The 21,446-nt window shown below is 42.7% G+C and overlaps 1 protein-coding gene across 1 annotated transcript in view; it reads left to right on the top strand.

Moving 5' to 3' along the window:
* The window catches only part of LOC114645522 (intestinal-type alkaline phosphatase 1-like), a 33,505-nt gene extending 17,052 nt beyond the window's left edge, over positions 1 to 16,453 (top strand). The window contains exons 10-11 of the mRNA XM_028793367.2: positions 8,949 to 9,065; positions 15,704 to 16,453. Of these exons, the coding sequence (XP_028649200.2) occupies positions 8,949 to 9,065; positions 15,704 to 15,972 (386 nt within the window). The 3' untranslated portion in view covers positions 15,973 to 16,453. The remainder of the gene's footprint in view (positions 1 to 8,948; positions 9,066 to 15,703) is intronic.
* The last annotated feature ends 4,993 nt before the right edge of the window (positions 16,454 to 21,446 follow it).

Genomic DNA, 21,446 nt, shown 5'->3' on the forward strand with positions numbered 1-21,446 from the left:
CCCCATACTCCCGGAGCACTCCCCACAGGATTCCCCGAGGGACACGGTCGAACGCCTTTTCCAAGTCCACAAAACACATGTAGACTGGTTGGGCGAACTCCCATGCACCCTCCAGGACTCTGCTAAGGGTGTAGAGCTGGTCCACTGTTCCGCTACCAGGACGAAAACCACACTGTTCCTCCTGAATCCGAGGTTCGACTATCCGACGGACCCTCCTCTCCAGGACCCCTGAATAAACTTTTCCAGGGAGGCTGAGGAGTGTGATCCCTCTGTAGTTGGAACACACCCTCCGGTCCCCCTTCTTAAAGAGGGGGACCACCACCCCAGTCTGCCAATCCAGAGGCACTGTCCCTGATGTCCATGCGATGTTGCAGAGACGTGTCAACCAAGACAGTCCTACAACATCCAGAGCCTTGAAGAACTCCGGGCGTATCTCATCCACCCCTGGGGCCCTGCCACCGAGGAGTTTTCTGACCACCTCGGTGACCTCAGTCCCAGAGATGGGGGAGCCCACCTCCGAGTCCCCAGGCTCTGCTTCCTCATTGGAAGGCATGTTAGTGGGATTGAGGAGGTCTTCGAAGTACACCCCCCACCAACCCACAACATCCTAAGTCGAGGTCAGCAGCACACCATCCCCACCATATACAGTGTTGACACTGCACTGCTTCCCCCTCCTGAGACGCCGGACGGTAGACCAGAATCTCCTCGAAGCCGTCCGAAAGTCGTTCTCCATGGCCTCCCCAAACTCCTCCCATGCCCGAGTTTTTGCCTCAGCAACCACCGAAGCCGCATTCCGCTTGGCCTGCCGGTACCTATCAGCTGCTTCCAGAGTCCCACAGGACAAAAGGGACCGGTAGGACTCCTTCTTCAGCTTGACAGCATCCCTCACTGCCTGTGTCCACCAACGGGTTCGGGGATTGCCGCCACGACAGGCACCGACCACCTTACGGCCACAGCTCCGGTCAGCCGCCTCAACAATAGAGGCACGGAACATGGCCCATTCGTACTCAATGTCCCCCACGTCCCTCGGGACATGGTTGAAATTCTGCCGGAGGTGGGAGTTGAAGCTACTTCTGACAGGGGGCTCTGCCAGACGTTCCCAGCAGACCCTCACAACACGTTTGGGCCTACCAGGCCTGACCGGCATCCTCCCCCACCATCGGAGCCAACTCACCACCAGGTGGTGATCAGTTGACAGCTCCGCCCCTCTCTTCACCCGAGTGTCCAAGACATGTGGCCGCAAGTCCGACGACACGACCACAAAGTCAATCATCGAACTGAGGCCTAGGGTGTCCTGGTGCCAAGTGCACATATGAACACCCCTATGCTTGAACATGGTGTTTGTTATGGACAATCCGTGACGAGCACAGAAGTCCAATAACAAAACACCGCTCGGGTTCAGATCGGGGGGGGCCATTCCTCCCAATCACACCCTTCCAGGTCTCACTGTCACTGCCCACATGAGCATTGAAGTCTCCCAGCAGTATGAGGGAGTCCCCAGAAGGTATGCCCTCTAGCACCCCCTCCAGGGACTCCAAAAAGGGTGGGTACTCCAAACTGCTGTTCGGCGCATGCGCACAAACAACAGTTAGGACCCATCCCCCCACCCGAAGGCGGAGGGAGGCTACCCTCTCGTCCACCGGGGTAAACCCCAATGTGCACGCTCCAAGTCGGGGGGCAATAAGTATGCCCACACCCACTCAGCGCCTCTCACCAGGGGCAACTCCAGAGTGGTACAGAGTCCAGCCCCTCTCAAGGAGATTGGTTCCAGAGTCCAAGCTGTGAGTCGAGGCGAGCCCGACTATATCTAGCCGGAACCTCTCGACCTCGCGCACTAGCTCAGGCTCCTTCCCCTTCAGAGAGGTGACATTCCACGTCCCAAGAGCCAGCTTCTGTAGCCGAGGATCGGACCGCCAAGGTCCCCCCCTTCGGCCACCACCAAACTCACACTGCACCCGACCTCCTTGGCCCCTCTCATAGGTGGTGAGCCCATGGGAAGGGGGACCCACGTCGCCTCTTCGGGCTGTGCCCGGCCGAGCCCCATGGGTGCAAGCCCGGCCACCAGGCGCTCGCCATCGAGCCCCACCTCCAGGCCTGGCTCCAGAGGGGGGCCCCGGTGACCTGTGTCCGGGCGAGGGAAAACGCCGTCCAAATTTTTTGCTCATCATAGGAGGTTGTGTTGAACCGCACTTTGTCTCATCCCTCACCTAGGACCAGTTTGCCTTGGGTGGCCCTACCAGGGGCATAAAGCCCCGGACAACAGAGCTCCTAGGATCATTGGGACACGCAAACCCCTCCACCATGATAAGGTGGCGGTTCGAGGAGTGGTAGTTAAAGGTCTGCATGGCCAATTAATCGGGTTACTCACAGAGACATCTACCTCTATTAACCTGATTTCTCTAACCAGAAGAATGGTTTACATGGCAGGTTTCTGTGAATAACCGGGTTATTAAAGCACATGTAAATGCACTCACTATCTGCTTGTTTCACTTTTGAACTGACCTGCCACAGGAAGGACAAAGGGTAAGGTTGTTATGCTCCACATAGAGTGATGATTAATCAAAGCCTGCAATTGGAGTTTCTAACCCAGGGGCACAGTTGGATGTCCATAGTGAGATCAGGATGGGTGACACACCCAAGCAAAAGAAACTGCCAGCCTGAATACAGTCGTGCTTCTTGTTGAGTGCCATGGACAAGAGCTTCACTGGTATGAAGGGATCATTTTGGCAGAAATGTCACATCCTTCATATATCCACACTAGTCTTGACTAAATCAGTTTACAAATGCACAACTGTTTTTCCTGTCACATACCAGTGATTACACCATTTTATGACAACCCATGGACTGTAACACTTACAATCCTTTTTCTTTCTTCCATTCCTTTGTACAACCTTGCATTCTACAGCCATTCTCATCACTAAACTGGTTTGTTGACTGTAAATTAGAATGGGTGACCAGTGTCCTAAAGCCCTGTAACTGGTGCCCTGTCAGATTGCAGCACGTAAAACTGGACATTGTGCTTGCAGTTTGTAGGCTGCTGGACACCTTGCTGTGATTTTTACTTTGATGTCTGGATAGGAATGACCAACCATCACCTTGAGTTATATGTACACTTGTGGTCTGATACAGCTTAGGTCCAATGGATTTCTGAACAGCATACTCACCTATATTTGAATTGTGCAGTCAAGATAGCATTATCAGTTGGACTGATTAAGAATTCAGTACTGTTTCTTTGTACAGTATTGTTATTTTGTGAGCCTATTGTATTCAGTAGATAGATAACTAGATATGCTTTACTCCACCATGGACTGGTCATGACCTAACACATCAGCTCACCCTGAGCCACTGTGTAATTTGTATGTGTGATATTTCTGAAAGACTTGGCACCACTCACAAACGAAGTAGGAAAAGGACCACTAAAAGCTGTCAGAGGTGGTGGTCACCTAACATAAGCCAGCAGTCCTCTTTAATAATGTCCATTGTCTGGGTGGTTTCTAGCCATATTAGGGCCGTAACCTGTATACTAATTTTGGTTATCTGTATAGGAATGCTGCTTAGGGCCCTAATAAGGCTAGAAACCACCAAGGGTGAGGACATTATTAAATTAATGGCAACTGCAAACACTTGTGGAACGAGCCCCAGACACAGACAGGCAGACATGTTCTTTTGCACCACCATACATTTATTTACACTATTACTATTATTGACAATGTCCAGAAGTGCTCCACAAACCCCAATCTTCCCCAAAGTTCAGGCCAACCACACTGCCTCTTCTTCGAACCGCTTCCTTCTCTCTCTCTCGCTCTCTCTGACCTCGTCCTGCTTCCACCCAACTCCAGCCCCGAATGAAGGGAGGTGGCCCCTTTTATCCATACCCGGATGTGCTCCAGGTGTGCATCGGCAATCTTCCACCGACACGCCCCAGTGTGGTGGAAGTGCCGGCTGTCTCCCCGGAAGCACTCCGGGTGTTCCCTCTCTTCTTCCCCCCCAGCACTTCCTGGTGTGGCGGAAGTGCTGGGGTCCAGGGTCCTCTAGGCATGGGGACGCCCCCTGGCGGTGACTATGGGCCCCTACAGGGTTGAGCTTCCAAGCCTTGTACCCGTGGCCCCCAATACAACCAGGGTGGTCGCCCCCTTGTGGTCTGGAGGAGGCATGAGCCCTCCTCCTATCTCCCCGGGCGTCCCGGCTACCCAGCCGGGTGCCACACACTTAAAAACAAACCTCTAAGTTACAGTCAGGTAAGGTTGTAGCCATTCCAATGCAGTTATTAAAAATGAGGCTGCTTGTGTCATAGTGGGGTCAGTGAGCTGAACCTTTCTTTTGTCACCATACGTCATCTATAATTTTCAACAACTGTGGATTTTGCTTTCTTCATATCTTGGCACTCGGTGATTCAAATTCCAGGTGGCCTGGTGTAGTGTTGTTTACCACTTCAACCCTACAACTCTAGAAGCTTAGGTTCAAAACCTGGTCCAAACACTGTGTCCATATGGGAGTTTCTCTCTGTTTCTGCATTCTTAAAACAAAGTGGTTGAGTTTTTTTTTATTTGTTAGTATCCTGCTAGGTATTCTACTATCCATTAAAGACTTCTGGTCCACGTATTAAGAACATTTTAAAAACCCAAAGAACCCATTTCATATGCACATAACCCTTCCCAGATTGAAATGGCTGTCAAGTAATGGCTCTGCGAGGAACCACACAGCACAGTAAAGTGCCATTTTAGAACCAGTATTTTTAAGAGTGTGGTTTACTTCCACATCCCAAGTAGGCACAACTGGCGGCTCCACAGCAGCCTGGAGCTGGTTCGTGCCTTGTACATGATTTTATCAGAGTAGGCTTTAATTCCATTCAGAAATTAGTGGGAAAAACAGATGATGAAAACCGGTGGATGTTTCAAATCCCTGTTGGGCATACACATTTCTAAATCCTTATGCCCTCATACTGTTATTGATCAGTCAGTTGTGCCAGATATGGACTGTGTTACATCCCTGCAAACTCAGCACTTTAGGCTACAATAAATGCTTATCTTGCTTAAGATGAGCAGTGCATGAAATGAAAACCTTTGTTCTCAAAGTACTGATTGGGAAAGTCCACTTGACTGTACTCTGCTCTCTCTAAATGAACTACATGTCGATGGAAGTGTCCTTTGCAGTTTGGCTACCCTCCTAATTGTCCTTGTACAACTATTTATGAGCATGTGACAGTGAACTTTATTGCCGCATTACATATGTTATTAGGTTTCGTAATCCACTAGAAAACGGCAAATATTTTTCTGTTATTTTTATCTGAATCCAGTAATGTCACACAAGAATAAGCTGTGTGAAGAAATGTTTATTAAGGAGAGAGGAGAATGGGTGGGTCTGAATGTCCACAAATATTTTAACCTCATCTTTTGCAGTTTAAATGTCAGCAAAACAATTCTGAACTGTCAAAAATGAATGTTGGGCCTAAAATGTTTAAAGAAATTCCAATCACAGACTTCCCCACTTGTCAGCCTTCTTGGACAACCCAAGGATGTAGCCAATAAACTGATTCTCAGATTCAAGAGTTGACTGCCTTTCTTTTGGCTTTCCTTCTCTCGTTCCTTAATGGAGGTGCTTGCAGAGGGTAGGATGCTGAGACTGTTTTGAGTCCAAATAATAATAATAACTCTTTGCATTTATATAGCTATTCAAAGCGCTCCGCAATTGCAGGTTAAGGGCCTTGCTCAAATATCTTCCTGCAAGGTGCATTCGGAATCTCAGTTAACAATCGTATTTTTTTAAGTTGGGTATCAGGCTGTGCCACAGGGGCAACTCTTCTGCTTGTGACTTTTATATAAAAATGGAAAAATATCAAAAGCTAAGTAGTTAGAAAGTCCAACTCAAAGGTGGTGTTTCTGTTGTTTTCAGGGAGCCCTTTGTGCCTCATTTGACTCTCCCACTACACACTGGACAACAGTCCGCATCTCTACAGAGTAGTGGATTGGAGAGGAATCAGGTTGTGCCTTTATTAAAGGAATGGAGCTGGTGTGTCATTAACAAGGGAGGGGAGTGCAAGGATCAAAAGAATGAATGGATAATGCATCTAGAGCATAGAGCTTTTTGACAAAGCTTCCCATGTCCTTCTAAACTATGAACAAAATAAACTGATATCACAAGAGACAGCAGTGATTGTGGTGTAGCGGGTCCGCAGCTCATGTCAAAGGCCACTTTTTAAATAAATAATCGCCGCACTCACGGCATAAAGAGTGGGCACGGTAAGTGTGGCGGAGCGGTTCCCGGGGAGTTCGTGATGCAGGCGGTTCTCACTGAAGTGCACAGGTGAGGAGTCATCCGCATCCGTAATTGTTCCCGGGAGCTGCTGATTGCCAGAGTTGATCCATGTCCTGGTGATATATAGAAACACGAGGCGGCTAGTAGGGGAGGAAAAAAGAAAAGAGAGAGACGGAGGTTGGAGAAGAAGAAGGCGGCAGGAAGTAGTGAGGAGAAAGCCGATGTGTGAGTGAGAGGGAGCGAGTGCTCGCAGGCAGCTGGACAGTGAGCCCTAGTGGGGTGTTCGGCCGACACCTAGGGCAGTTGGTAGTGGTCGCTCCCGCTGAGCATTGTGAGGAGTGGGAGTGACCAGAAGAAGGATGGCTTGCCACGGGAGTCTTGGATTCCCAAACATGAGCGTCTTGGCCGTTGGGGGAAGCCAAGTCTCAGTCTGGAGAGAGCAGAACGGAAGGCAGGGATCGGGAAGCCTCCAGACCAGTCGAGTGGAGAGAAGGTCAGCTGCATGTAGGGTGGCTCCCCTGGTGCATAGCCTGGAAGGGATAAGCAGGGGAGTCACCAGTTAAAAAATGCACTGGGCTTTGTGGTACAAAGGACAGCTTCCAGTCATTGTTTTAACCTCGTTGTTTTTAAAGGGATTGTTTTTTTTCTAATGGATTTTAACCTCCACTTTTCACCTCTGTTTTTGCTGAATTATTTATTTAAAGATTGGATACACTGCACTATTTATTTGAACATTTTGTTTTTGATTGTTGTTGGTTTTGATTTTTAATAAAAGGACTTTTGCACCATCCCCTTGCTCCATTTGTTGTGCCTCACTGCCAAGCTCATTAGTGACATTACCAACGGTGTCGGGTTCAGGGCTTCCGGAAGGACAATAGGAGCATGGAGCTAACCCGCATCATCACAGTGATGCTTCTCCCTATGGTTGCTGCAAGTATTCTGCATGACTGGGCAAGGAGCTCAGCAGTGAGGCACCCTAACCTTCATGGAATGATGTCCTGGAGCTGTGGCACAGAGCTGGAACACAAAATCTAGATAATACTCCTGGCCTGTCCTGTCCTGAAGCTCCCAGAATATGACTGAGAATTAAGATGTTATGAAAGTGAATGGGTTTTATTGCAGTTCGAGCTGCACTCTTCAAATACTTATTGTAAGACAATGGGCATGTGCCCTGAAACTTGCTTTCTAAAACAAAGACAATACAGTGAAATGTTTTCAAAACATGGTCTATATTTAAGTATGGAAACAGTAGATGAATATTAACATCTTTACTTGTTTAAATATCTCAGTGGTTAGCACTTCTGCCTCACTGACCATGCATCCTGAATTTGAATCCCAGCCTAAGTATCATCTGGGAGAGATTTGCACATTCTCTTTGTGTCACTAGGGCTTCATCTCTGGGTTCTGCAGCTTCCTGCCAACATCACAAGAGATGTGCAGCTTTAGTTGACTAGTGACTCTCATTGTCTCGATATGAGGAGGGTGCACTGCGATCGTCTGGCACATCACCCAAGTTTGGTTCTGGCTTTGTGCTTAGAGCAGCAGAGAGGAACTGTTGCTAACTGTGACATTGTAATGTAGTAAGCAGATTTAAAACAGAATGAATGTATTCTGAGTTTCTACTTTATACATATAATAAGGTAAAGTACATGAAAACACTTCTCCAAAAATGAAACATATCAAACTGACATGAATAAGGTTTTTTTGGTCAGCACTTAGTTTGAGTGTCATTCATTATTCTGTGTTTATAACTTCATTTCTCCTACTATACTGTTATGGTTTCCAGACATTTGTGCACAGCTTTTTTTCTTTACAAAGAGCTTTGGAGATGATAGAAAATAACTAATTAAAGTAACATAGCTCAAAAGGACAACTTATACCTACCTCTGTGGTGATATTTTGCTGCCATGAAAATTACATAGAGTACATTCTCATACCTGTTTAGCAGCATTGAGGTGGCTGCTTCAGTCCATCACAGCTCCCATTATCAGTAGGCCAAGTAACCCAACCCGTGTGTCTTTGGGCTCTGGGAAGGAAACTCGCACAAATACAGGGAGAACATGTAATGTCCATACAGTCTTTGCTCACACGTGGTATTTCAATCGTGGTCACTAAATTTGAAATGCAGCAGCACTTACCACCATGCCCAAATGCCACAACCTTCCAGATTGTTTTTTTTTTTTTCATAATTAACATATTTCATGAAATGTGATTATGTTCTTTTTCTTTTTACTTTTGTGGTTTATTGGTGCAGAAAACTAATTTGTGTAACTTATGACTTACGTAAGATAGGAAGCATCTGGAGTATAAAATAAATAAAAATGTTTGAATAAACATATTTACTGTATAGTCTATTCATATATGTATATTTAAGACCAGACAGGAATTCAAAGAAAGCTGTGTGATATAACTAGATTATCACTGAAAATAAAAGGAAGTATAGTAAATGTGTATCCTGCCACTCAGTGCTACCACCAGCTCCTCCTCCTCAGTGTTTGATACACAGGCTGGGAATGGCTGCAAAACTATTAACTAAATCACAGAAATCAAAAGAACAATGAAAGATCTATCTGATTATCAAATCTCAGATGAAATTAAACCTCACCATGGCTGTATACCCCAGTGTCCACTCTGTAAATTTATAAAGTAGGCTGTAGCTAATGCTCAGCTTGTTTTCCTATCTCTCCCTGCAGATCTGACTCCAAAACTTGCTATGGACGGGTTGCCTTATACAGGCATCTTATATGGCAATGGTCCAGGGTTTTCAATCGTTAATGGGACAAGAGAAAATATCACTACAGTCAATTATAGTAAGTATCCCATTGTGCATCTATATCCTTAAATCTAGAAAGGAAATGTTCAATTTGTTTTTTTTTTTATATAGCACATATTATATTGTGAGCTGGTGCCCTCCCCGGGGTTTGTTCCTGCCTTGCACCCTGTGTTGGCTGGGATTGGCTCCAGCAGACCCCCGTGACCCTGTGTTAGGATATAGCGGGTTGGACAATGACTGACTGACTGACTGACCGACCTATATTAACAACCAAAGAGCACTGTAAATATTTACAAGTGTAATATATAGTATTTAAAAGAACAATTACAGAATAACATTCAGTAATACACACATATCTACAGTACCTACACATGCATGTCTATTGACATTATTTCTTTGCTTATAGTATAAGTATACTTAAGGTTCCTAATTGTAATGTTAAATGAAAATGTTAAGTTAAAGCCAATCAACAGTGGAGGAGAGAAAAATAAAAATGGCAGCTAAAATAAACCTGAGGGGCCCAGTGTAATGGACAGTAGTCAAAACTATTGGTTGAGATCTAACTGGCTACCCAGGCAAAGCCCTTTCATAGGAATATAATAAATTGGGCACTACTATTCTCCATTACTTTCGACTTGGATTATTCCCAAAGTTTGATTTTGGTTCTCTCTGGTATCAATTCCAATGTACCATTTGAGGGATCCCCAGATCATAGTGGCAGAGACACTTAGTTTAACTGCAGGAATGCAAGAAAAGAATAGGAACAGGAAAAACTCAGATAATTTTTTGCCCACTATCAAATCTTTTAAGTATGATGCTATCGTTATCTTTGATCATGCCCCTCTGATCATGGAGCTTAAATTACTGAGTCCTACACACTCATCTCATAGCTGGTGTCTTAACACCCTTTCATTAGCTGATGGGAACTGGACAGAATTCATATCCAAGCTGTGACAGATAGGGGGCGCTGTTGTCCCCTTGAACCCTCAAACATCATGTCAGACACCAGATAAAAGTCCAAAATGACTTTATTAATAATAATAAATGTGCACAAAGCACCTCCACCACCACTCTTCTTCCAATAAACAATCAATAATTAATCCACAATAATCCTCCACACCTCCCAGCAGCTCAGTCATCCTTCCTCCCAACTCGGCTCACTGCTGGGATTTCCCAGAGTCCTTTTAAAGTCTTTGACCCAGAAATGCTTCTGATCCCTCCAGTCCATGTGATTCCTAGCACTTCCGGGTCAGATCAAAACTCCTGTTTTCTTCAGCCCGGAAGTATATCATTTCTTCCGTTTCCGTGATTGTGAATTACTTCCAGGCTATATGGAAAGTATAAATCCCTGGGCCTCCCTGCAACGTCCTCCGGTGGCCCCCATGGTATCCAGCAAGGCTGTGACGAAAGACTCCAAGTTCCATGATGCCCTGCGGGAATTCGGGGCCCTTCCAGGTTGCAGGGATGGCTCCATCTGGCGGCTTGGGGGTGTTGGCCGGGATATACGTCCGGCAATCCCTCACAAAGCAAATTGATTACTTTCTTGAGACAAATGCATCCTCGGAGGTCTCGGCAGGTATACTCTGGGAAACTCTGACGGCATTTTTAAGAGGACAGATTATTTTATATTTCAAACTCGAAACAAAGAAGTCATCTGAGTTAATGAGAAAAATTACCAGAATAGATCTAGAATACGCCAAGTCTCCAAATGAAGAACTCTGTAGGAAAAGACAGGTTTTGCAATCACAATTTAACTTCTTGACTACTAATGAAATGGAACAGCTTGTCTTTAAATCGCAGCATCATTATTATGAACATGGGAAAAAGGCCAATAAGATCTTAGCTCAACAAATCCACAAGCAGGAAGTCCAAAATGCAATAACAGCAATTAACAACACAGGCGGCGATAAAATTATTGACCATAAATATATAACTGACACATTTAGAGAGTAATAAACTGTAAGTCCTTATATTCTGCTCAGTTTAAAGAAGATAAGACACAATCTAATGAGTTTCTTGATTCATTAGAGATACTACAACTAAATACTCTTAGTGCTCCGGAACTGGATAAACCTCTGACACTTTTTCAGAATTACTAGATGCTATAAACTCATTTCAAAGTGGGAAAGCAGCCGGCCCTGATGGCTACTCAGTGGAATTTTATAAAAAAAATATTCTTAAATAAGTTAGCTATTCAAATTAAAATTCCAATATTATTAGCAACATTTATAAAAGCTAAAGAAAAAAAAATTTGACCTCAAACTTTTCTCCCAGCATTAATTACCATCTTTCCTAAGAAAAACAAGGACCCATAACAATGTGCATCATACAGACCAATCTCTCGTCTGAATAACAATGTTAAGATACTCTCCACAGTTCTAGCCAGAAGGACTGAGAAAGTGCTTCCTTCTGCATTATCATAAGACCTAACAGGGTTTATTAAAGGCAGACACTAAATTTCTAACCTTCTACATTTGTTTAATGTAATATATTCATCCATTATATCTAACCAAGAGATCCGATTATCTTTAGATGCAGAAAAAGCATTTGACTTGGTTGAATGTGACAAATTTGCACATTGCACAAATTTGGGTTCAGCCCAAACATATGTGCATGGATCAAACTACTTTACTGAATATTAGTCCAGAAGCCTCAGTTCGTATTAACAACATTATTTCAGAAAACTCCAAACTAGTAAGAGGTATTTGACAAGGATGCCCCTTATAACCTTTGCTCTTTGCAATATACTTTCGAAATGCATCAGAGATAAAGGGGATTGTCAGAGAAGGACTTGAACAGAAAATATCACTATATGCAGATGATATGGTACTATATACTGTATATCTGACCCACAAAATACTGTGCCAGCAGTCCTGAAAGCATTAGATAGATAGATACTTTATTAATCCCAAGGGGAAATTCACATAAAGCAGTTATAAAGCAATAAACATTAGCAGATTTTCAAAAGATATCTGAACTTAAAATCAATTTGAATAAAAGTGTGCTTTTTCCAATGGATTCTCTAGCACGCAATATTGGACTGGACACCTTCCCATTTATCTTAGCAGATCAGTTTAAATATCTAGGGGTAAATATTACAAGTAAATATAAAGCCTTTTTTCAACAAAATGTTGCTGTCTGCATGGAAAAAATTAAACAAGACATGACTAGATAGTCTAACTTCACCTTACGTTAGCAGGGAGAATCAACATTATTAAGACGACCATCCTTCCCAAGATGCTATTCCTATTTCAAAACATCCCCATATACATTAACAAATCATTTTTAAGAAATTAGACTCAATCATAACGTCACTTATTTGGAATTTGAAACATCCATGTATCCAAAGGCTGACTCTACAATGACCTAAAGCAGAAGGTGAATGGCACTACCCAACTCTCAGTTTTATTACTGGGCACCAAATACACAAGCTATAAAGACCTGGACATTGACTCAGACTGATGCATATGCACAAGCCTTGTCTGTAATAGAAATAAAATCTTGCAGTACATCTTTATATTCCCTACTCTGTGTCCTAGTTAATACAAACTATCGTCATTACACTAAAAATCCAATTACCCTTCATTCTCTCAGAATATGGAACCAATGTGGGAAGCACTTTAAGACAGAAAAGCTTTATCTGTTGCATCACTACAAACATATTCACTATTCAATGTCTTGAAAATGTCTGGGTTTAAGACACTTAGAGACTTGTACATAGATAATGTCTTTGCATCCTATAACTTCTCATCAACACAATTCCATCACTACTTTCAAGCTAGAATCTTTGCTAAACAGAACCTGCCCAATTTTACTCACCATCCACCTTTTTCTACTCCAGAAGAATAATTGATCAGTCTTGAAGACTCAGATAACATCTCTACAATTTATATAAATATTTTAACGTCTCTTCCTTTCAAAGACCCCAGAATACATTGGGGAAAGGATCTGTCACTTAATATTTCAGAAAAGGAGTGGAAGGAAGCCATGCACAGAATACAGTCAAGCTCCTTATGTGCACAGCATTCAATCATTCAACTTAAAATCTTTTATCGAGTGCATTTATCTCATTTAAAATTGTCCAAAATGTATTTCCAGGGCAAGATTCATCCTGTGAATGTTGCAATCTAGCTCTAGCCTCACTGGCCCAGATGTTCTGGGCATGCACCAAATTAACAACATGTTGGACAAAAATCTTTGCTTGCCTATCAGACAGCCTTGGTGTCACAATCACTCCTGACCCATTAACAGATGTGTTTGGTGTACGCCCAGATGATATATAACCAAAAATGATACATAAAAGTCTCCAAAAAGGCTAGGTTAATATCAGAGGATCTAAAGAGATCTTTTAACATTATCAAACTCAAAGTACACGAGCTAACTTCTAGAATGACAACTTTGGGTACTACAGGAGAAATGAGCAAGGAACAAGCCTTTGCTCTGAAAAAAGACCACAGGTTCCACAGCAGTTGGGTAGATTCAACTGAAGTTAAAGATGGGAGTTACTTGTCCATAGATTCTTACAAGCCTTCAGTTATGTTGATGTGAGCATCATGGCCATTGTAGTGTAATTTTCTGCTTCATATCCTGTGCCCAATGCTGCTGGCAAAGGCTTCATCCTCCTTCAACCCTATAAATGGATTAGGTTATATTGAAAATAAACAAATAATCTAAAATTCACTTGAGCAAAATGTGAGGCCATCTCTAAAAAAAAAAAAATGAAGTTGAATGGGATATGGATCCTGCAACAGGTAAGGCTGTAAAACATTTACGCAAGTACAAAACAGAATGGCTTTAAAAGACAAAATGGAGGGTTTTGGATTGGATGAGGCATAACCCTGGTCGAAATTCTACTGAAGTGCGCATACAAGGAAACCAAAAAAATCACAAAACTGAAGGTGTTTAATGTGTAGGAATATGCAGGTAATGTAAGTGGCTAATGAAAATAAAACCTGACATGAACTTATTATTGCTCAAGTAGGCAACACCATATATTCAAACCAGGAGTGGATGTGCTTTGTAATTGATTGTATCCTTGCAAAATTATAATTTTTAAAGTATATATTAGTGCATTTAAACTTATAGATAATGGTGAAATGTTCATATACACTCAGTACTTGCTTTATTAGGTACATGTATGTAGCACTGAATAAGACTCCCTTTTTACCTCCAGTGCAGTCGGAATTCTTCAAGGAATGGATTCAAAATGGTGCTGAAAGCATTCCGTAGGATTTTGGCCAGTTTTGATTTCACAGCATCCCGCATTTCCTGCAGATCTCTACTGTACATGTAACTTTGAATTTGAAACTCAGATTTGGATCTGTAGACAGCACAGGCAGCTCGAGTAAACTGGAGTCATTGCCTGGGAACAGGTAAACTTTGTTACAGGACACACTATCCTGCCAGATAACTGCATTTGAAAAAGAATGGACTCTGACCATATAGGGAGGCTTATGATCAGCATCAATAATTAGGTACCTTTTGGCATTAGAAATGATACTCAGCTGGTATTAAAAGACCTAATGTGTGCCAAACAACTTTCCCCATGCAATTACACTACAACTACCAGCCTATACTACAGTTACAAGGAAGGATGAATCCATTAAGTTGTGTTGTTTATGCCGGTGGCTGAAATGGAGATCTGTTAGACTGGGTGACATTTTTCAAATCTTAAATCATATAGTTTTAGCGATCTTGGGCCTCATCTTTTATAGAGCATGATCTTCCGCCGATACAGTTCCTGCACATCACCATCTTCATGATCTACACACCACTGTAATGAAGAGCTGTTATCCGAGCAGTGTCCTTCCATTCCCTTCTGACTTCCTTCATTAACAAGTTGTTTTCACCAACAGATCACTGAATGTATTTTGTGTATCACACCACCCACCAGGAGCGCATTTGTTTCTTATGTGCTGGAAACATCTCATCTCATAGTAATCATCAGCCATGGTGAAAGTCAACTTATAGCACATCATACATCTTTTCCATTCCAGCGTTTGATCAAAGAGCAGCTAACCCTGTATTGCTGCATGTTATCTGTGTGCTTGCATTAATGAGCCTATGCTCCTAATAAAGTGACCACTGAGTGTATGTTAAATGATAGAACACAAATCTAATGGTTCGCTTACTTTCTCAGAGCACTTCAAATCATTCTTTTAAATCTAAGTTTAAATCCCACTTCTGCCTCACTGAGCAAGAATAATAAGAATAATGTCAATAAAAGTCACGCTTTAAGGGCATCTTTTTACTCCTTATAAATACAAACTTGATATTAGATGGTTAAAATAATACCCTTGAATTTTTTTGTACCACATTTTATTGGCATATTTCCTGTCAATCTAAACCTACATACAAGTATTCTGTCTGGAATATGTTCTGTGTACCTTTCATTCCTGACAAATTGCAACAGGCACTGTTTAATGAGAAATCTTTAGCATTAAATGTACAAGTGACAGCCAGTCATCACAAACTCTAAAACTGTTGGAACGCCACATTCTCCTGGATCTGTACACTACATAGTACAGCTAATGTTCTGTACCCCCTGCCACTTCAACTGACTTGCGTTTTATTGCATTTAAAGCTCTTATTTGACTATACATAAAATAAAGATTTGTCACACATCATGCATGGCCAGTATGTTGCTTGTGACATCTGCTTCCTTTTCTTTTCTAGTGGATAAGGATTATATGCAGCAGGCCGCTGTCCAGCTGGATTCAGAGACTCACGGTGGAGAAGACGTGGCTATATTCGCTAAAGGCCCAATGGCTCATCTCTTCCATGGTGTCAAGGAACAGAACTACGTTGCTCATGCTATGGCCTATGCTGGCTGCATTAAGCCATACACAGAGTGCCCCCACAGGGATAATTCGGTTGCAATTACTCAAGCTAATACTGGCCTTGTTGCTGTGTTACTCTCCTTGTCCTACCTTGTAGGAAGATGAGCTCGGCCAATGAAGAGGCTGATTGACCCCATTTGGGAGGACCACTGTAACAATCATTCAGCTGCTTATTTGCCTTTCTCAGGACTAATCGTAACAACACTAACATTTATAAGCACTTTGCAAATATGCTGGAACATGGTGCTAAGTTTTGGTATTTAAAAAGTCTACACTGTAGTCTCCTAGCAGTTAGCAGATATTCAAGTTTACAAGCAAAAGGTGTTATTCCAGCCCATCTCATTCCTTTGGTGATTCTAGAAATGTATTATCCCCATAAATAGCCCAAGCTACTTCAATATAAAAGTTGTAAATTGGATCACAATCAGGGAGTGAATTTGCTTTACATTTTCATAACAGCTTCTTAAATTTTCTCATAATGTTTCAGATGAGCTCTGTTTTTATCTCATTTTGTGCAATTATTAAAATAGTCAAATTGCATAATTCGTCAAAGAAATGATTTGTATGGATAAACTTGTGAACTGGACTGACACCCTGCTCCATAGTCACAATGCCTGCTCAGTTTCCAGTCACGATGGTTCTGCCCACGCCTCAGTGGGTATGTTTACATGCACACACAAAAGCAGAATAAGGCGAGTAACTCAGTTAAGGCAGAAACTTCGCTTCTTAAAAACCTCCATTTACATGCACTAGTATGCTTCTGGAGTTCCTTCTTTCCTAAGTGCTCCAACATCATGAAACTGTGCAAAAAAAAGAGTTAAACATCACTATGGCTACAAAACAAGCAAGAAGCCAGTGATCATTTTCTTGTGTTTTACAAATATGTTTAGTCCTTTATGTGTTCTGAAGTCGTCTTTTTACATCCTTGACCTGAGCCACTGATAGTTCACGGTATAAATATTGGCCACTGTATCACCATAAAACACTGTTTCAACATACAGTATCTATAGGAAATAGCTGGATTAAAACTAAGAGGACACTTTATTTATATGTTTCTGTTACCATTTTTCACATTGCACAATCTTTTCTGTTTGGCTCTGTGATTGAGCCTTGCAAAAAACCCGCATACTGGTACGTGTGCTTCTTGCCTTACACCTGGTGCTGCTGTGATAATAATAATAATGCAGGTATTTTTACTTCAATACGATAAGTATTGCATTAAGTTATTCATTACTTTAAAAGGTCATTGGACTACTTTATGCATGCTACTTTTAACATGTTACTCGCAGCAGTGCTCCCGAGATTGTGCTACTAAGCAGACCACTGTACATTCATTGCACCAACAAAAGGGATATCAGCAATATTGAGACAGATTATTTCAACCTGGAGAGAGAATAATGTGGCTGCCAGAGAATCTGCCTAAGGAAATTTATCTTGTGGCTACTTCTTACCTGTGCCTGCTGTAAGTGCGTGCAAAGCAAATCCGTGAACAGAGTGCAACAGACATGTACAGACCAAAAAATTCTTAACTGTAACCCATTTAAGGGTTTACATGGTCAAAAAAACAAAATCTGTGCGTGTTAACCTGGTTTCTCAAAGAAAAATAATCCAGTTTCTCTAACTGGGATAACAGTTTACATGGCATTTTAGAAACCAGACTTCTGTGAATAACAGGGTTATTAAAGCACATGTAAACACACTCGCTGACCCATACGTCATACAAAAGGATACATCTGCAAAAAAAAAATTGGGCAAAGTCTTGCCATGATGCCACTGTTAGACTTGAGCACACCTCACACAACAGCAAGAAAAGCAATCTTGTCCTCCCACACCCCTGTATATGCTGTTGTCACCAATCATATTAGACATTTGTGCATACATAATAAGAAAAGTCATCTAGAGTAACTCCTTTATGCTATAATATTGCGAAGCAGTGCCCCAGATGTCAGAGGAGCAACACGTGTTGAATGGTTAAATAAAAAAAAAAAAAAAAAAAAAAGCATTTTGTTGCTGTATCGACATGCCACTCACCTTTCTACTTTGCCAGGAATTCACATACCTGTATGTTGTTCAAGGTGTACAACTTAGTGTGGTAGATTCCTTGAAATAGTTTCCACATGTTTCATCGGAGGAAAATATTAAAACAAAAATGTGGTTGAGTTATTAACCTCCGGGGCTGCTGTGAGTCATAACCCAGGCTGAACCCTTAAGTTGGGCATGCTGTTCAAATTCCCATAATGGTGGAGTTTGACTGGGTAGCTTTCAGCTGGCAAGGGGCTCTTCCTGTTTCATGTCAAATTCCACCTTAACTGGTCACTGGTGTCAGCTACTTAGAATGCCTGGCAGCACCGCAGCCTTTTTGTCATGACAAAAAAAGGTCTTTTCAAGTTTTTTACTGTGTGGTGTGGGAACCTAAGATGAAACTGTGAATGCTAAAGACGATCAGCTGACACTATGGTGGTTTTATGTCTGTGGATCGTTTTCTTTTTTTTATTGCATCATATATTTGCCGTTCATTGGTGAAAAGGCTGCCTTGCTTGAAGAATCCAGACTGCTGATACATGGATTTATCTTTAAACTAACAAAGGTGTTAAGTTTTACACCTTTAAGTCCTTGTTTTAAAAAAATAGCCTAATCTACTATTACTAAAAGTCTGACTATCAACCCAAACCACAAACTATACTGATATGGGTATTATAGTGGCCTGGGGTGGATGGTGACAAATGAAGCAGTGGACTGGAAAGTGCAACAGTGAAGGAGTTATGGAGTGGAAAAATATATATACTTTTAGAAAATAACACCGAAATTCTACAAAACTGTCAGCAAAGATGAAAACAAAAATGACAGAAAATGCCTTAAGAGCAATACTGAAAAGGCTGAAGGAATGAGGGGTGGCAAATAAAGAACAGAAAGGTGAACGCAGCACTGGACACATTTCAGTGGAGTTCATGACAGGAAGCATTCCCTAGGATAAATGAGAGCTGAACTCCATGTAGGCAGCAGGAGACACTATTTTATTACTTTGGACAAAAGAAACAGGAGAACAACTAATTAAAAAAAAAACAAAATTCCTAAATTTTCATTATCCCCTTCAGACCTGTAGGGGCATCCTTAACAGTTTTTCCCCAGTCCACTTGTGGTCGTCGATTGCTCTAACTATCTCTTCCTCTCATCCAGGAAAACTTTTTCTCTTCTCAAAGGCTGATGTGACTGATATCAGGCATTTTTATCCCTTACAACTCTGGACCACCTATACAACACTTTAAGAGCAGAACTTAATTTAAGGTGGCTAGCTATAAAAGGATAGGATCAATAGGATCCGTGATCACTTGCTCACCTACCAGCAACTGGAACAGTCTGGTTTTACGCCTAAGAAGTCTACCATCGACCGTATCCTGGCACTGAGGGTTCTCATGGAGCATAAACGCCAGTATTGGCAGTTCTTTGCAGCCTTTGTCAATTTTCACAAAGCGTCCGACTCAGTTGATCAAGTTGCCCTGTGGGACATCCTGAGGATTTGTGGGATCCCCTTGAGGTTGCTGGATATCATGGCCGTCCTGTACACTGGTACTGTGAGTGCTGTGCAGAGTGGAGGCAGAACCTCTGTTTTTCCCAGCTGATTCTGGGGTTCGTCAGGGGTGTGTTCTTGCTCCTACTCTGTTCAATGCTTGTATGGACAGGGTGTTGGGCAAGGTCGTGGGGTCCAGCAGCTGTGGGACATCTGTTGGTGAAGAAAGGTTCACGGATTTTGAGTGTCTGGGCTTGTGTGTGTCCTGGATAAAAAACAAGGTCCAGGCCTTTAATGACCTCTTGAGCACAGCCATCAGCAGTGTGTCTGTCTGCGGAGAAAGTGTTGACCTTGTTGAGAGGTTTACTTACCTTGGCAGTGACATTCATGTCTCTGGTGACTCTTCTATGAAGTCAGTAGACGGATTGGGAGAGCATGGGTGGTCATGAAGTCGCTGGAAAGGGGTGTGTGGCACTCCCAATATCTATGCAAAAGGACGAAGGTCCAAGTCTTTAGAGTCCTGGTGCTTCCTGTCTTGCTATATGGTTGCGAGACATGGACGCTATCCAGTGACCTGAGATGAAGACTGGACTCCTTTGGTACTGTGTCTCCCCGGAAAATCCTTGGGTACCATTTGTTTGACTTTGTGTCGAATGGGCAGTTGCTCATGGAGTCCCGAATGAGGCACAATACCTGTATTGTGAGGGAGCGTCAGTTATGGCACTACGGCCATGTGGCGTGTTTCCCCGAGGGTGATCCGGCTCGTAAGATCCTCATTGTTGGGGACCCGAGTGGCTGGACCAGACCAAGGGGTCGCCCACGTGACACCTGGCTGCGGCAGATAGAGGGTTTTTCCGGAGGGTGGGACTGGACTGGGTGTCTGCCTGGGGGGCTGCAAACCGGGATTCCGAGTTATTTCATTGTGTTGTGGGTGCGGCAATGCACTGTACCAGTGCATGCTCCCCAACTTGACTTGACTTGCTAAAAAAGTCACACAAACAGTGAATGTTCTTGACTCAACAGGCAGTAATAATGATAATGACTATGACAGGTATGACAGACATGGGGTTTGTAACCACAAAGTTGTAACTTCTAACCCAACTGCTTTAAAATGAAGTTTCATACGCATGAGAAGCTGTGAAGATCTGTATCCTTTTAGTGTACACTCCTGCCCCCGTAGTGGACCTTGTGTGGAGCACAGTCATGGTTCCCAGGAACACTTAAAATTCTGTTCTTTTATTGGCTAATTATGGAAATGTAGCCCTAACAGTGTAAACACTCAGAGGACTTTGGTCTTCTTAGTTTGCAATGTGAGGGGACTTTGTCAAAGCCACAAGAACTTGCTTCTTGACAAACTGCAGAATGGTTGCTATACTTTGCATTTTCTCACAATGCGGCACATCCTACGAGAGACAAATGAGATAGATAAGGAACTGACATAAAGGCAAATAGAACAAATGGTGATAAGGTTGGTACAATGGCCTGCTTATCTATGGCCCCATTTAATAACTCTGTGCTTGAAACACCGGTTGTGTGATGTGATGCGATGCACTGCTGATCTCTTTGCTCCTGCTTAAAGTCTCTTTTTTCTTCATATGTTTGTGCTTTCTGCATACCTTCTGTACCGCCATGACTTAGACATTTCCGATTTCTATCATGAAGGTTCCTGTTAGTTTGCACAATTCTTGGTACTTGCTTAAATTCCAGGGTTTTTCTAGCTATCTGTTAGCTGATGGTTTCATGATTAATTTCCTTAGTGAGGAGTTCACATTCTCGCTTTTCTTTCCTGTGCCAACATGCTTCAGGGTGTCATGGTTTTAATACATTTCAGTGTGTTCAATTCTGTTGCTTCCTGATTGTCACTTTTCTATAGTTTGTGTAATGAATCCTGCCCCAGCCCTACACCCCATTAACTCTGCACTCTCTCCCATCAGCGTTTCTTTATCAAATTTATTAAAGTAGCAGCTTGTCTGGAATTCACCATATCATACATTCCTCCACTGCTTGTTTTGTGTTTCGTTTTTCAGTCTTCCAAAGGTCATATATGGATCCTTTAAAAAACTAAAATCAT

Source organism: Erpetoichthys calabaricus, chromosome 2 (genome assembly GCF_900747795.2).
Source record: "Erpetoichthys calabaricus chromosome 2, fErpCal1.3, whole genome shotgun sequence".
In the NCBI taxonomy this organism is placed as follows: Eukaryota; Metazoa; Chordata; class Cladistia; order Polypteriformes; family Polypteridae; genus Erpetoichthys; species Erpetoichthys calabaricus.